Here is a 17,381-nt window from a genome sequence, read left to right as displayed (position 1 = left end):
AACTTTCTTCACATGAAAACTTCCTCTGCAGGAAGGATTCAGCAAAACAGAGTGGAACAGGAAAACGATCTGGATAGAGCTCAACCCTAGCTATGTACTACAGGATTAGTTAATAAATTACAATCTACAAAAATTAGATACAGGAATAGTTAATAAATTGGAACCCATGAACAAAATATGTTAATACTTAAATAGACTGAGAAAAAATGTCCCCCTTTTGCATCTGGCAACAGATTTCCTCTGGTCAATTGATATACCTATCAATTCATCCAATGAAAAGCGACGAGTTAAGAAAGTAACTATAGGTTTTTATTGGCTAAATAACAGAGCCCACCCTCGTGGGTGATCGGATCCAACAAGGAGGAATACCAGCCAGTCGACCACCTTTATACCTGGGCAGGTAGGTGGAGCCATGGGCGGAGTCAGCAGTGGTCAGCCCAGGTATAACAGCGTGACAAGAGGCGACCTCATGTAGTGATACAACAGTGTAACAGTGATAACCATAGTGTAACGATATAACAGTGGAAAACATAGTGTAACGATAGCGAACGATAAAAGTGGTTTACTACATTCACCCCTTGTTTAGATTTGAGTCCGGCGGGGTGAAGTGTATTACCAGTTCGGGTATGTCAGTCTGTCCGGAGGCCTCGTAAGCCTTTCCGATCGTCGCAGCAGCGGCGGCGGTGTTGCAGTATTCGATGTTGTTGCTGGTGTCTGCGTGGTCGGCAAAGGCTCGTGGGGTTCCGGCATGCCGTCTACCTGGGCTGGATTAGGGGGGGGTGGTGGGTAGCGGTGGTGTCTCAGGAATGCCAGAGGGTGCGAGGTCTCGTAAAGAGACTGTGTCCTCCCGCCCGTCTGGGTACGCCACATAGGCGTACTGGGGGTTGGCGTGCAGGAGGACCACCCTCTCGACCAGGGGGTCCGTTTTATGGGCCCTCACGTGCTTTCGCAGCAAGACGGGCCCCGGAGAGGTCAGCCAGGTTGGTAGCGTGGTTCCCGTAGTCGACTTCCTGGGGAAAACAAACATTCGTTCATGGGGGGTGGCGTTAATGGCAGTGCAAAGCAGTGACCGGATGGAGTGCAGCGCTGCCGGGAGGACTTCCTGCCAGCGAGAGGTTGGGAGGCCCTTAGACTTTAAGGCTAAGAGGACGGCCTTCCATACAGTCGCGTTCTCTCTTTCCACCTGGCCGTTCCCTCGGGGGTTGTAGCTGGTGGTCCTGCTTGCAGCAATACCTCTCGCTAGTAGGAACTGGCGAAGTTCCTCGCTCATGAAGGAGGAGCCCCGGTCGCTATGCATATAGTTTGGGAACCCGAACAAGGCGAAGAGGTCGTTCAGGCATTTGATGACCGTGGTACTGGTCATGTCTGGGCAGGGGAAGGCAAAGGGAAAACGGGAGTACTCATCAATAATGTTGAGGAAGTACACATTACGGTCAGAGGATGGGAGGGGCCCCTTAAAATCGATGCTCAAGCGCTCGAAGGGGCGGGTGGCCTTGATCAGGCTTGCTCTGTCCGGCCTAAAGAAATGCGGTTTGCATTCGGCACAGGTTTGGCAGTTCCTGGTCATGGTCCTGACCTCCTCGATGGAGTATGGCAGGTTGCGGGCCTTAATGAAGTGGTAAAGTCTGGTGACCCCGGGGTGGCAGAGGTCGTTGTGGAGGGTCTGCAGTCTATCAATTTGCGCGTTGGCGCATGTACTTCGTGATAGGGCATCTGGGGGTTCATTCAGTTTACCAGGCCGGTACAAGATGTCATAATCATAGGTGGAGAGCTCGATTCTCCACCTCAAGATCTTGTCGTTCTTGATTTTGCCCCTCAGCTTGTTATTAAACATAAAAGCGACCGAACGCTGGTCGGTGAGGAGGGTAAATCGTTTGCCTGCCAGGTAGTGCCTCCAGCGTCGTACAGCCTCCATAATCGCCTGGGCCTCCTTCTCGACCGAAGAGTGTCGGATCTCAGGGCCCTGGAGGGTCCTTGAGAAGAAGGCCACCGGTCTCCCCTCCTGGTTAAGGGTTGCGGCTAGGGCGAAGTCGGATGCATCGCTCTCCACTTGGAACGGGATGGACTCATCCACCGCGTGCATTGTGGCCTTAGCAATGTCTCCCTTAATGAGGGAGAAGGCTGCGCACGCTTCCGCCGTAAGGGGGAAGGAGGTGGACTTCATGAGGGGTCTGGCTTTGTCCGCGTAATTGGGCACCCATTGGGCATAGTAGGCGAAGAGCCCCAGGGTTCTCTTCAGCGCCTTTGGACAGTGGGGGAGGGGTAACTCCATGAGGGGGCGCATTCTTTCGGGGTCGGGGCCGATGACTCCGTTCTCTACTACGCAGCCGAGGATGGCAAGGCGCGAGGTGTTAAACACGCATTTCTCCTTATTGTAGGTGAGGTTCAGCCGTTGGGCCGTATGGAGGAATCTTTCCAGATTGACATCATGGTCCTGCCGGTCGCGGCCGCAGATGGTGACGTTATCTAGATAGGGGAACGTGGCGTGCAGCCCGTTCTGGTCAACCATCTGGTCCATCTCCCTTTGGAAGACCGAAACCCCGTTGGTGACGCCGAAGGGAACCCTAAGGAAGTGGTAGAGGCGGCCATTCGCCTCGAAGGCGGTATACTGGCGGTCCTCGGGGCGGATAGGGAGTTGGTGGTAGGCCGACTTAAGGTCGATAGTAGAGAATACTCGGTAATGTGCAATCTGATTGACCATATCAGATATGCGGGGAAGGGGGCATGCGTCCAGCTGGGTGTACCGGTTTATGGTTTGGCTGTAGTCGATGACCAGGCGGTTTTTATTGCCGGTCTTAACGACTACGACCTGGGCACGCCAGGGGCTGGTGCTCCCCTCAATGATGCCCTCCTTCAGGAGACGCTGTACCTCAGAGCTAATGAAAGCTCTGTCCCCGGCGCTGTACCGCCTGCTCTTGGTAGCGACGGGTTTACAGTCGGGGGTGAGGTTAGCGAACAGGGAAGGGGGCGGGACCTTGAGGGTGGAAAGGCCGCAGGTGTTACGCGGTGGGCGGTTTAAAAGCTGCTGGTTGTCGACTGTGAGTGGGGGGAGGGGTCCACCGTATGCCAAAGTGACACTTTGAAGGTGGGATTGGAAGTCCAGCCCTAGTAGGACAGCAGCGCAGAGCTGGGGCAGGACGAGGAGTTTCAAATTTTTATACTCCATGCCCCTAACCGACAGGGTCACAACACAGTAGCCGCGGATGTCTGTAGAATGGGACCTCGATGCCATCGAGATCCGGTTGCGCGTTGGCCGGACAGTGAGGGAGTAGTGGCTCACCGTGTCTGGGTGGATGAAACTCTCCGTGCTTCCGCTGTCGAACAGGCAGGTCATGGCGTGGCCGTTTACTCCGATGTCCATCATGGACTTGGACAGGTGATGCGGGCGAGCTTGGTCCAGTGTGACGGAGGCTAGTGTATGGCTGAGCGAGCTGCTGTAGTCTGCGGGCGAGGCGGTGGTCGGGTCTGGAGGCGAGGTGGCGGTCGTGTGTGGTGGGCAAAATGGCGGCGCCCACGAGGTTGGATAAAATGGCGGAGAAGATGGCTGCCCCCACAACTCACATGAGGCACTGCTGGTGTCGGTGGCCTTGATCAAAGATGGCCGCCCCCACGATTCACACGAGGGGATGCTGGCATCTGTGGCCGCCTTGATTAAAGATGGCTGCCCCCACAACTCGCATGAGGCACTGCTAGGGTCTGTGGCTCTCCCTCTGCAGGCCTTAGCGAAGTGGCCTTTCTTCTGGCAGCTGGAACAAGTCGCGTTTCTTGCCGGGCAGCGCGACCTCGGGTGTTTCGCCTGGCCACAGAAGAAGCAGCCGGCGGCCCGATCGCGGGGCTCCGATGTCGCGGCCGGTACCGGGGGTGGCGGTCCCGATCGGGTCCGGGACGCCGACGCTGAGGTAGGTCCCAGGGGCGGCGTTGCGAGGGGTATTGCGGCCGGGGTCGGGCCCGAGTCCCAGGGTCGCGCAGTACAGTACCTTGAATACGCCTCGAGGTCCCGATGGGCCACTTCCAGGGAGCGAGCGAGGGCTGCAGCTGTGTTCAGGTCGAGGTCCTTAGATTCAAGCAGTCTTTACCGTGAGTAGTCAGACCACAGGCCTTTCACGAAGGAATCGCGGATATTATCTTTGGTATTTTCTGCAGCCGTTACCGCTTTAAAGTCACAGTCCCTGCCGAGTGTTTGTAGCGCCCGTAAAAATTCATCTACAGACTCTCCTGGCTGTTGCTGGCGGGATCTTAGGAGATGTCTGGCATACATGGAATTTACCGGGCTCCGGTACTGCTGTTTCAGCAGGTTGATGGCGGCGTCGTATGTAGTAATGTACTGGATGAGTGCGAATACTTTAGTGCTCGCTTGGGCGGTCAGAACTCTTAGTTTGGATCTCTGAGGTACGCCGGATTCTTCCAGGTAGGATTCGAAGCAGCTCAGCCAGTGTTTGAAGTCGAGGGCTGAGTTTGCTGCCTGTGGGTTTAGATCCAGGTACGGCGGTCGGAGGGCTCGCAGCCAGGCCGGCTGCTGTGGCTGTTATAGCTGGGCGTCTGACTGGTACCACTGACGGTTCGGTAGACATTTTAAAATTTAGCCAATAAAATTGATATACCTATCAATTCATCCAATGAAAAGCGACGAGTTAAGAAAGTAACTATAGGTTTTTATTGGCTAAATAACAGAGCCCACCCTCGTGGGTGATCGGATCCAACAAGGAGGAATACCAGCCAGTCGACCACCTTTATACCTGGGCAGGTAGGTGGAGCCATGGGCGGAGTCAGCAGTGGTCAGCCCAGGTATAACAGCGTGACAAGAGGCGACCTCATGTAGTGATACAACAGTGTAACAGTGATAACCATAGTGTAACGATATAACAGTGGAAAACATAGTGTAACGATAAAAGTGGTTTACCACATCAATATCTTATTACAAGTCACTGTACCTGTTGTCGTTAGATTGTCCCGCTGTGGTTATGAGGCTTGAGGAGGTAACGAATGCAAAGTCACCAGCAGCTTTACTGTGACACTGCCAGCTCTGCAATTAAACAATAAAAACTTCTTATACTAATTCAGCATTCCAAAATAAATTCTACAGCAGCATTTCCTTTAGCATTCTTTGCTTTGCTTCCTGAGGTGATGGTTCATATTGTAACAAATTTTATAAGAACTCTACCTGAAATGCTACACTCTTAACACATTTAATCAGTATGTTTGGCTGAAGTCAGACAACTAAACTCATCTATAGAAGGCACTTGGAAATACTGAACATGTTTTTGGCATGTCTGCAATATCTTTAAAGAAATTATTTATTTCAACAAAGGCAAGAACAGTCATATGTTCTTAACAAATTACAAGACCGCTTATATAACTTACAAGGTAAGGTTTGGGATTAGATCCAATTTGGTTGACTTGCCAAAGGCTCAGAAAACCTTCTCCATCTGCCACCCCCAACTGTTAGGAAAAGAAAATATCACTTTAATAAGGCAATCATAAAATAAACCATTTTATTGAAACCTTTTTTTTCTGGCTACAGCCTTCTTTAGAAAAAAATGATTGCATGGAGTACCCAGCAATGCAGTAAAATGGTGCGAGTTTTAATCATCAAAGAAAAGAACAGGAACACAATGGCCCTGATTTTGCAGTCAGCGGCGAAGTGATGGTGCTCGCCCGCTGCCTCGAAGAAAGCTGCCCACAAAGATCGAACGATCTCTGTGGCGTCGATTTCACCTCTCCCGACGTTATTTTGAATCTGACGCCAAGTCTAGGGGATTTCCAGTGTCCAGCAACAGTGATGTCATTAATCTGGCTAAGCAGCCAATCACATTTAAGAATGCTCACAGACAGCAAGCCAGGAAGTAAAATGCAGAGATTATTCTTCACTTTTTAAATCATTTTACAGAGAGCGAAATAAAGATTGGGACATACACATGGGATTAAGGTATAAGCTGAAATAGCAAACAAACTTAAAAAAGTTAAAAACTATGGAAATTTTATCATAATGGAAAAATTTGACATTTCACAGATATAAAATTAGTTTTTCAGGGCCAGAACGGCTGTTCAGCAGTATTATGACTCAGTACGCCATTAAAATCCCAATTACACCTCATTCAACAAGGCTTAACTTTTTAAAGAGCGATATTCCGGCGTAAAAAAGAGGAAGTTTTCATTGGTTCAGTGATTTCAATTGATTGCCGGCTCTGGCAAGTTCAACAGTGCGCCCTGCAGAGAATGACTGATAGCAACTTCTGGATTTCTGCATTTAACTGCGCATGTGCGTACTCCAGAAGTTGCTGGCAGATTCACAGTTGTAATGACGGCGAACGCTGACAGTTTCGTTGTCATTACAACTGCAAGTTCCGGTCTATAATCTAATAGTTTGGTCAACTTAACAATAAATGCCATATCCTTTAAGAGATCTTTTACATTTCTTATAACTTGCTGGTATTCATTTACATTCAACATTTATTAGAAGTTAGAAGAGTTCTGTTGAAATTCATACTGCTGAAAAACGAAAGAATATCAAAGTCAAAGTGGCTGAATGGAGAATTTAAAAAAGCATAAAATGAGCTGATTCTGAATATCAGTATGCCACAGTCTCAATCTAAACGTCTCTAACTACAGTGTGGGCAAAACATGCAACAACTGCACCAATATTTAAACCAATGCAAAATTCTGGTGAAAACAATTCACGTATTAGAAATCAGTGAAGATTAATTTGAATACATCAGGATGGATGCCCTGAAGTGCCATTTGCTGTCTGTGTTAAACAATGGTGCCCTCAATGTGTTCGCATGAGGTCCAGTGAAGGACTTGCTCAATCAGCTTTGTGCTTATCCAGGTTACTTCGTTTTAACATTCCTCCACAGTGTTCAAGGAACTAATTTAGTACATCCTAAGAATTGCTTGCAAATAGCTACTGGAAAAAAAAAATAGGGGCTGTAAGAAACACTTTCCCCCCCTCCCCCCCCATTTCATTCTTCACTTCCCATGGGAATTTAAGTTTTCCTTTTTGTCGTTTTATATGGTTTCAGGAAAAAAGTTAGCTCTCCATTTCATAATGCATTGATCAATACCATTGTTTATCTGCACAGTTGACTATTTAAAAAAAAAAGACATGAATAGGCTGGCTTGCTATATACGGATACCCCACCTGGGTAGTATAAAAAGTCTGGTTATCAACCTTCAGAAACAGACCCTGGCTGAAGTGGCTAATAAAGATGACAAAGCAAACTTCAAACTAACCCCATTACATCCGTGTCTCCACAATCTGGAAATCAATTCTCCTCCTTCCTGCCCTACCCCCAACACCTTCCAATCCAAGAATCATGTTACCTCCATGGCAGCAGACAACATACCAGGGGGTCGATTTTCAGTGTGCCGTGAGGCGGGCTTTTAGGCTTGCGGGGGGCTGAAATCCCGAATTCGGGGGTCCCGACACCATCCCGCCTCCATGTAAGTTTCAGAGGAGGCGGGTAACCGCCCTGCACTGGGACCCGCCGACCCGAGGCGGGAAAGGGATTAGTGCCAATTAACTGCCTGTTAACAGGTAGTTAACAGGCAGTTTTTAGCCTAATCCCTATTTTGAGGGGTGTCGTGTGGGATTCCCGACGGCTCCAAACCACGCCAGGTTAGAGCAGGTGGGCCGTCGGGTTGAAGGACTTGGAGGGGTCGCGATGTCGGTGTTCAGGTGAGTGATGGGTGCATGAGTGCAAAGGTAAGTGTGTTTGGTGTGTCTAAAGTGTGTAAAGAAGTTTAAATTACCTGTACTTACCTTAACAGCCTTTCTTCTTCTAGGCTTCGGGAGTCCATCATTCAGCCGGCACAGAAAGCAGAATGGCCGCGAGCTGTCAAAAGTGACAGCCTGCAGCTTTCATTGCCGGTGAGATTTCTAACTGAGTCTGTGTAGAAGGACTCAGGTTAGAAGTAAGACTGTCAGTGTTTGACAGCTTCAAACAGCTGTGAAACACTGATATTTCATCTGTCGACGATTTCAGTCTGTGACGTCACCTGTTGCCGGGTGGTCCTTAATTGGCCTGCTGAGCCTGCTGGGCGGGCTCAACAAGGTCAATCAAGTCAAAATCGCGTGGATTGGCCGCATCTCGATGGAGGCGGGACTACAACCCGAAAGTTGTAGTTCCGCCTCCTTCCCGACTTCTGAATGAAAATCCAGCCCCAAGTGTCTAGGAGACCAGGAATGAGATGGCAGCTACCAAGCAATAGAGGAGAGATGGAGAAAGATGTGGAAACACATTAACAACCTGCATTCACAGTAGAATCTCCAAGAAGGTCAATGCAAAATCATTCAAATGTACAGGATCCCACACAAACTCAAATTTCACCACTCCCTCAGAGAAATGTAGGAGGACCTGCAGTTAGAACGCACTTAATCATGCCCAAAATCCAACCGTTCTGAGCAATAACCCGGGAAGGCACAAAGACCACAATTAACTTTGCAAATCCCTAGACCTGACACCTTGGCCTCGATTTTCATTGAGCCGTGGAGTCGGGATTGGAGGTGTGCGGGGGGTTAAATTCCCGAAATCGGGGGGTCCCGACACCATCCCGCCCCCAACCTGTCTCCATGCCAATTTCAAAGGAGGCGGATACCCTCCTGTTTTTGACAGATGAAATATCAGTGTTTCACAGCTGTTTGAAGCTGTCAAACACTGACAGTCTGACTTCTAACCGGAGTCCTTCTACGCAGACTCAGTTAGAACTGTCACCAGCACTGAAAGCTGAAGGCTGTCACTTTTGACAGTTCGCAGCCATTCAGCTTTCAGTGCCGGCTGAATGATGGACTCCCGAAGCCTAGAGGAAGAAAGGCTGTAAAGGTAAGTACAGGTAATTTAAACTTCTTTACACACTTTAGACACACCAAACACACTTACCTTTGCACTCATGCACCCATCACTCACCTGTACACCGACATCTCGACCCCTCCAACCTGACGGCCCGCCTGCTCTAACCTGGCGTGGTTTGGAGCTGTCGGGAATCCCACACGACACCCCTCAAAATAGGGATTAGGCTAAAAACTGCCCGTTAACTACCTGTTAATAGGCAGTTAATTGGCACTAATCCCTTCCCGCCTCGGGTCGGCGGGTCCCAGTGCGGGGCGGGTGCCCGCCTCCTCTGAAACTTACGTGGAGGCGGGTTTTGGGCAGGATGGTGTCGGAACCCCCGAATTCGGGATTTTTGCCCCCCAGCACGCCTGAAAACCCGCCTCACGGCACACTGAAAATCTGGCCCAAGGTGTCCAGTGGACTAAAACTTGTCCTTCACCTCTGGGATTTGGGTCCAAATGGAAGTAAAGTCTTGACCAGCTGGCTATAAAGAGAATGACTGAAATTACTTTAGGTGGTCTCAAATCAATTTCTAGTGGACATGAGCCCAGGACAAAACTATGACTAATTTGACACTGAATTGACAATCAAAAGCCAAAGGATGGTTGGTGTGAGAAATGTGAAAACATCACAACAGGAATAGGAACTTTATTACTAAAAGAGTGGACAGTGCATGGAACAGATTAGCGGCACGTGTGGGTGGAACAAGAAACATTAATGGGTTTCAAGAAGGAATTAGATTCTTGTCAACAAGTGGGATTCAGGATTATTGGAAATGCACTAAGGGAATACTGTAGATAGGTGGACTAGATGGACCAAAGGTCTTCTCCTGCCTAAAAGTGTTACTATGTTACTTTTGAATCTGGAGTTGAGGCACATTGTTAGAGAACAGTAGAGTGAACTTTACCCATCATCTAAGAGCATTATACTTGCCCTGGGAATGCTGCCACTGGGTGCCCAGAATGGAAGCACTAACATCCCACACCAAAACAAACCATAGTGATGCTGAGAAACAATAATAAAAAAGGACTAATGGATTACCTACTTCCTGTTCTCTTAAGTATGTTACAGTGCCATACTGTGTTAAGAACAAGGTATTACAACAGGCAAGGCTGGAAATTAGCATTTTGTTTGGTGTAAAGAACTGATAAGAGAGCACAAAATTTAAGAAAAAAAAATAGCTTTAATAGGCAAATGAAATCTGAAATAGGTTGCTTTTGGACTTGGAAAAACTAATTTTATATTGAACCTGTGCAGTAGGAAAGCATTTTGCACTCAAAGTAATCCCTCATCCTCAACAATTTGCATTTATATAGTGCCTTTAACAAAGTAAAACGTCCCAAACGCTTCATAGGAGCGTTATTAAACAAAATTTGACACTGAGCTACATAAGGAGATATTAGGACAGATGACCAAAAGCTTGGACAAAGAGGTAGGTTTTAAAGGGGGATAGAGAGTTAGAGAGGCAGAGAGATTTGGGAGGGAATTCCAGAGCTTGGGGCCTAGGCAGCTGAAGGCACGGCCGCCAATAGTGGAGCGATTAAAATCGGGGATGAACAAGAGACCAGAATTGGAGAAGCACAGAGGTCTCGATGGCTTGCAGGGCTGGAGGAGGCTACAAAGATAGGGAGGGGCGAGGTCATGAAGGGATTTGAAAACAAGGATGGTTGAACAGGACTTGGGGTGCGAGTTAGGACACAGGCAGCAGAGTTTTGGATGAGCTCCAGTTTATGCTGGGTGGAAGATGGGAGGCCGGCCAGGAGAGCGTTGGAATAGTCTAGAGGTAACAACGGCATGGATGAGGGTTTCAGCAGACAATGAGCTAAGGTGGGGCGGAGTTGGGCGATGTTATGGAGGTGGAAGTAGGTGGTCTTGGTGATGGTGCGGATAAGTGGTCGGAAGCTCATATCGGTGTCAAATAATATGATACCAAGGTTACAAATGGTCTTGTTCAGCCTCATACAGTTGCCAGGGAGAGGGATGAGTTGGTGGCTAGAAAACGGAGTGTGCGGCAGGGACCGAAGACAATGGCTTTGGTCTTCCCAATATTTAGTTGGAAGACATTTCTGCTCATCCAGTACTGGATGTTGGACAAGCAGTGTGACAAATCAGAGACAGTGGCGTTGTCGAAGAGGTGGTGGTGGTGAGGTGCAGCTGAATGTCGTTAGCGTATATGGATGATGTCGCCAAGGGGCAGCATGTAGATGAGAAATAGGAGGGGCCAAGAATAGATCCCTGAGGGACTCCAAAGGTGCGGGAGCGAGAACAGAAGCCATTGCAGATTATCTTGGTACAACTGGAAAGAATGGACCCAGGTGAGGGCAGACCCACCCAGCTGGATGACGGAGAAGATGTTGGAGGAGGATGGTGTGGTCAACCATGTCAAAGGCTGCAGACTGGTCGAAAAGGATGAGGAGTGATAGTTTACCACAGTCACAGTTACATAGGATGTCATTTGAGACTTTGATAAGGGCCGTAAACCTGATTGGAGGGATTCAAACATGGAGTTGTGGAAGAGATGGGAATGGATTTGGGAGGCTCCAACAGATCGAGGACTTGAGAGGAAAGGGAGGTTGGTGATGGGGCAGTAGTTTGCAAGGACAGAGCGGTCAAGGGTGGGTTTTTTGAGGAGAGAAGTAAAGTTTCCTTTATTTTAGTAACAGATACTGGCCTAGAAATTAGAACCTTTAGCGTTGGCCATTAAGGCCGGTTTTGAAGAAAAAATGGCAGCTACCTCGCTTCCGCCCACTTCCATCGTAGAACGTGGCGGCCGCCATATTGGGCAGGTCTGCAGCGCTGACACTGCCTGTGCTCATCTCAAATATTTTAATGGTCAAAAGCGTGACGTCAAAATAGCGTGCGATTTTGGACGCTGCCGTTTGTTAGAAATGTGTGGTGTCCAAAATGTATATGGTTATGAGGATAAAATTGTGATGTGAATAACACTGTTTACATGATGGTATTAGAACTGGAGACAAAAAAAGTCTCTTCAGACTAGTATTAGAATAGCTGGATAGATGCTGAGGGGGCGATTTTGCCAGCCCTGGGGAGGCAGGACTACTGGGAAAATGGCAGAATCTGGGGGCGGGTACCCATCCCGCTCCCAAACCGCCTCCGTACCATCTTCCCAGGAGGTGGGTCCCCGACCTGGGCCGGGTGCCGTCTCCTCGTGGCGGGAAGGGGATTACAGCCACTTAACTGCCTGTTAACAGGTAGTTAACAGGCAGTTAAGAGGATTATCCCCATTTTTCCAACAGAGGTGCAGGCTTCCCAACGTTGGGAAACCCCGCCAGGGTCAGCGAGGCGAGCAGTGGGTCTGCGAGGGCGAGAGGGGTCCAAAAGTGCGCTGTGGAGGTGAGTGATGGGTGCAAGTGTGGAGAGGTAAGTATGTGAGGTGAGTGAAAAGTCTTAGAAAAAGTTTCCTTACCTTTGTTTCTTCCTGCAGGTTTCAATCGTTGCCGGAGCCTCCGGATCCCCATCTCCACGGCAGAGATGACAGAATGGCTGCTGCATTCTCCGATACAACAGCCATCTGCTTTCTGCTCAGGAAATAGGTTTGGTGAGCCTTGAGTACAAGAACTCACCAAACAACAGAGAATGTCAGTGTTTGACAGATGAAATGTCATACGCTGATGTTCTCGGTCACCAACTTTCCCTTAATTGGCCTGCTAAGCCCGCTGGGTGGGCTTAACAAGGTCAATCAAAGGAAAATAGCGTGGGTTGGCCACAAGTCGATGGAGGCGGGACTAAAACCCGACAAGCAGCAGTCCCGCCTCCAATGCTACCCCATTGGCAAAATCACCCCCTTAGAATCTGCTTGTGTTTTGGTTCTCTGCGGATGTTATAGCATTCTGTACTGTGACGGTCATAAATAATCTTGCTTTCAAGCTAGCTATCTGCTGTTCTCCAGTTAGGATTTCAACTTTGTTTATGTATCTCTAATTTGATAAACTAAGGCCCAATGCCTACGTTTCTTCTATCATTACTAATAACCATATTTTAATGCTAAGGTAGGAATCAGAGTTCGCTTAATAGAACTGCTTGCGATGATAATTAAAAGTTAATTAGTATAAAAGACATAGAATAAAAGGAATTTAGGGGAGTTAAGGTATCCATCTCAGGATGGAACAGTCTGTTAGGTTAAAGGGAGATAGTTTGGATAACGGCAGGATGAGCAAGACAACACTGACGTGGGCCCCTTGATGACGAGGGTACGAGGTCAGGCCTTGGACTTGCTGTGCCAGGGAGGATAGGGACAAAGAGAAATAGAATGAATTCCAATGGAGGAACCTTCAAAATGTAAAAACAAGAAAGATAAATTGACAGAGCCAGGAGACCCCTTTGAGGGAGGGCTTTCACCTCAGAATTGAGACAAAGAACTCGACGTGCCGTTGGGCACTGAGTTTTATGGGGAACCTCTGTAGGTTAAATGGTCGTGTCAATAATTTGGCCCCAGGCCCACCCCTAAAAAGAGAATAAAAGACCTGAAAAGCCCTTAGCACAGACGGTGGAAGGGAGAGCCATATAAGAGTGGGGCTGATCTAACACTCTTCCGGGAGCGGACTCAACCTATTCTTGGAGGTTCTAGACAAGAGGGAGAAAGGCTGTAAGCCGGAGAACTCTTCGCGCACGCCAGCCGTCTGTCCGATTAGGACCGGTAACAGCTGCTTGTCACAGTCGTATGTTTTTGCTGTATAACTAATGTGCTACATTCCATCTTAAACTCTGATTAAACACAATATTCCCACCATATTGGTTTGCAGTCGATCCTGATCGTTTGAAAGAGATTGGTAATCTCTACAAGCTAACACGTTCCTTTTACCGTCCTCTCCAAAGCAGCCCGTGCATGCAGCCGTTGCCAGCGCATAGACCTAGGAGAAAGCAGCGGAGTCTTCGATAGCTATGCAGAGTATGTCCAGTCCAGTGAGATGGCTCATGGTCATTGCTGCAGATTGAATGCCTGTTCTATACACATTACGTGCCAGGACTCAACCGGAGCAGGTCAGTGAGTTCTGGCACGTAATGTGTACAGAACAGCATATGGTTACAAATAGTCTGGGGGACCTGTACTGCATCTAAAGGCCTGATCCATTACTGTCAATTAGTTGTGTAATGCAAGACATACACTTGCACACCAGATTTTCAAATCTTACTAATAAGCGCTTGCAGTGAGTCAGTAAACTATAAATGAAATATTATTTGGGCTTTGTAAATGTTTACTGTTATTGTTTCAAACATCCATATTGAATATGCATCCTGTTCCTCTGAAGTAACAGGTGTGTGCTTATTACATTTACAATTAAAGGAGACCCATCGACTTTTTCCTGTTTCTGAAGGAATTTGTACATCTACATTTATTCGTATTGATATTCAGGTGTGCAGGGTATCCAGTAAACTTTTCACATCTCTTGGTCTATTCAGGGAGGAATCATAAATCACCTATGCTGGCTCTGACATCCCGTACTGCAAACAAATCTCCCAATTCCAGTGCACCATTGCCCTTTCAAAATGCTTATCCGGGTGCTTTCTAGAGATATACTCCTAAAAAGACTTGGTGAAAAGCCTCCGTAATAACAAAGCTTATTCACTATGTATGTGTATTAAAAGAATAGATTGCTTTTATTTGTATTCTAGGGAGTAGAATCAGAAATATTGTTTGTATTCTTCCAAATCTGACAGATTAGTCTATTTTTAGGCTTTGCTTTATCTTGCACATCCTCTCTGTCAACCTACAAAACATGAGAAACATAACCAGAAACATTGTACTTCACTTCAATAAATCGTGATTTCCTGATAACGGCACACAGATAGATTAGATCCGACCTTCGGCCTCCTGCTGATCTTACCGCCTGAAAGAGCGCGTTGTACGGGAGGTTCTGCGCTGCGCTCATTTAAAATCAGCAGGCAGCACCAAAATAACAGTGCTGCCTGTGCTCTTTTTACGGGCGGCCGTTAACCTTGGCCCGTGGTGGCACCGCCCGTTTTCAAGCTTAATTGAATTTCTAGGGCAATATCTTTGGGGTGACGAGTAATTGCAAATGCCCTTTAGATTGTACATTAAAATGCTGTAGCATTTTCAACCATTCTTTTCCCTCCAGCCACTGAAAATCATTACCACCGTGGCAGCAATTTAAAAATAATCGACCGGCCATGGAGCTGAATGTCCTGGGCACAGCAAATTTGGCTGGGTTGGAATGCATGCACAAAGGAGACCAACTGATTTTCTGTCCATTCATTTAAATAGATGAATAATCGGCAGGGCCTACATGGGTGTGCACTCCTCCCTGCCTGATTTTTCCTGCACCCAGGTTCACAACCAGGAAAATCTACTCTCTAACATATGAAAGTTTTCCAAAAACTGAAACTTTAAGCAAAACATGGCTCAATGGTAGCACTTTTCGCCTCTGAGTCAGAAGGTTGTGTGTTCAAGTCCCATTCCAGAAATATGAACACATAATCCAGGCTGATACATCAGTGCAGTACTGAGGGAGTGCTGCGCTGTTGACGGTGCCGTTTTCAGATGAGACGTTTAACTGAGGCCACACTTCCTCTCTCAGATGGACGTAAAAGATCCCATGGTGGTTCCGGGAGGGAGGGGAAGGGGTGAGAGCAGAAGTGCAGGAAATAGAACGGACACGGTCAAGGGCCATGTCAACCACGGTAGAGGGGAATCCTCGGTTGAGGAAAAAGGAAGACATGTCAGAAGCATTGGTATGGAAGGTGGCATCGTCAGAGCAGATGCGGCACCCTGGTCCACTCCTCTATCACCCCCAACACCCCTTCCCCTTCGCCCGGCACCTTCCCGTGCAAGCGCAGGAGATGCAACACATGCCCTTTTACCTCCACCCTTCCCACTGTCCAGGGCCCCCAAACACTCCTTCCAAGTGAAACAGCGATTTACTTGTACTTCTTGCAATTTAGTATATTGTATTCGCTGCTCACGATGTGGTCTCCTCTACATTGGGGAGACCAAATGCAGATTGGGTGACCGCTTTGCGGAACACCTCCGTTCAGTCCGTAAGGGGGACCCCGAGCTTCCAGTCGCCTGTCACTTTAATTCTCCGCTCCACTCCACTCCCACTCTGACCTTACAGTCCTCGGCCTCTTAGTGTTCCAATGAAGCTCAACGTAAGCTCGAGGAACAGCACCTCATCTTTCGATTAGGCACTTTACAGCCTTCTGGACTCAACATCAAGTTCAACAGTTTCAGAGCATAACCTCTGCCCCAATCCGTTTTTTCCCCCATTTATTTTATTATTTATTTTATTATTTTCTCTCTCCCACATGGCAGCTGTCTTTCATTCTGCCAGTGCCATTTACACTTCATCTACAGCCATCTTTTGTTCCTTAACTTGTCCCATTACCATCTCCTTTTGCCTTGCACCATCTCTTAATGTCTCAATCATTCCTGCCTTCCATCCTATCACAGACCTTCCCTTCTGTTCTTTCCTCCCCTCGCCCCCTTTCCCTGCCCCTGCACTTGCTTAAAAATCTGTTCCATTTCCTGCTTTTTCCAGTTCTGACGAAGGGTCATCGACCCGAAACGTTAAGTCCGTTTCTCTCTCCACAGATGCTGCCTGAGCTGCTGAGTATTTCCAGCATTTTCTTTTTTTATTTCAGATTTCCAGCATCTGCAGTGTTTTGCTTTTGTATTGGATGGTGGGGGGGGGGGGGGGGGGGGGTGGGGGGGCAGGAGTAAACACTCCTACTCCTCCCGGCCCAAGGATTGCTCCCCGAGGCTGCCCTCGCCTCGCTGCAGCCCCTGGGAATCAGCAGTCGGCCACAGTTAAACCTGCACAGCAGGTTAAATCAGAGGCTTCAGGGCCTCATTATCATATTTAAAGTGCCAACCTGCCTTCCAGCAACGGGTTGGCTGCCCGTCCCCGTTAAACCCATAAGTGGGCGGGTTGGGGTCGGGATTTAGATTTTTAATATTTTAACTTCCCTCACGCCAACAACCCACCATTTTTTATCAGGTTAAAATTCCCCCCAACTGGCTCTTCTGTTGCAAGGAATGTGGAAAGTACACCTTTGCGCAGCAACTGGTCCAAGTTGAATAACGTGTACAACTAAATAAATATTCTGCACTTTCATTTCAGTACTTTTGGGAAACCACGGAAAAGATTTGCAGAATCTTTTGCAAAAATTAAATAAATTGGGTAGAATGGTAGAGCAAATTTAACCAGGTCTGTGGAGGGAAAGGGCTGAAAGCTATATTTGTTCCTTCGTGCTTTATATTATTGTTAAATTAAATTTTAGAAAGGTTGCATGAAATACTAACCTTATTGCCTTGGGAATTGAAATAAAGTCGAGTAACCCTGGCATTTCCAGCTTGACGGAAACATATAACCTGCTGTGGCCGATTCCATTCAAACATTCGGACACTTCCATCTTGTGCACCTGTAAGATCTGATTGACATAATTGCAAAGAGTAAAATCATAGTTCACGGGCTAATCAATACAAATATATAAAAATAAATCACTTTGGTGCTCAATAAGGAGTTAGATATATTTCTTAAGGCTAAAGGGATCAAGGGATATGGGAAGAAAGCA

At 47.8% G+C, this 17,381-nt stretch overlaps 1 protein-coding gene across 3 annotated transcripts in view; it reads right to left on the bottom strand.

Annotated features, from left to right (window-relative positions):
- The window catches only part of dmxl2 (Dmx-like 2), a 131,884-nt gene that overhangs the window by 6,188 nt on the left and 108,315 nt on the right, over window positions 1-17,381 (bottom strand). For all 3 annotated transcript variants that reach the window (XM_085968627.1, XM_085968624.1, XM_085968626.1), the window contains 3 exons: window positions 17,110-17,237; window positions 5,362-5,439; window positions 4,932-5,023 (listed from right to left, as the gene is read on the bottom strand). In XM_085968627.1, the coding sequence (XP_085824753.1) occupies window positions 4,932-5,023; window positions 5,362-5,439; window positions 17,110-17,237 (298 nt within the window). The remainder of the gene's footprint in view (window positions 1-4,931; window positions 5,024-5,361; window positions 5,440-17,109; window positions 17,238-17,381) is intronic.

This window comes from Somniosus microcephalus, chromosome 27 (genome assembly GCF_052327205.1).
Source record: "Somniosus microcephalus isolate GS21.2 chromosome 27, FLI_Smic_1.0, whole genome shotgun sequence".
Lineage (NCBI taxonomy): Eukaryota > Metazoa > Chordata > Chondrichthyes > Squaliformes > Somniosidae > Somniosus > Somniosus microcephalus.
The sequence above is the reverse complement of the archived record's forward strand: the minus strand, read 5'-3'. Positions and strand labels throughout refer to the sequence as shown.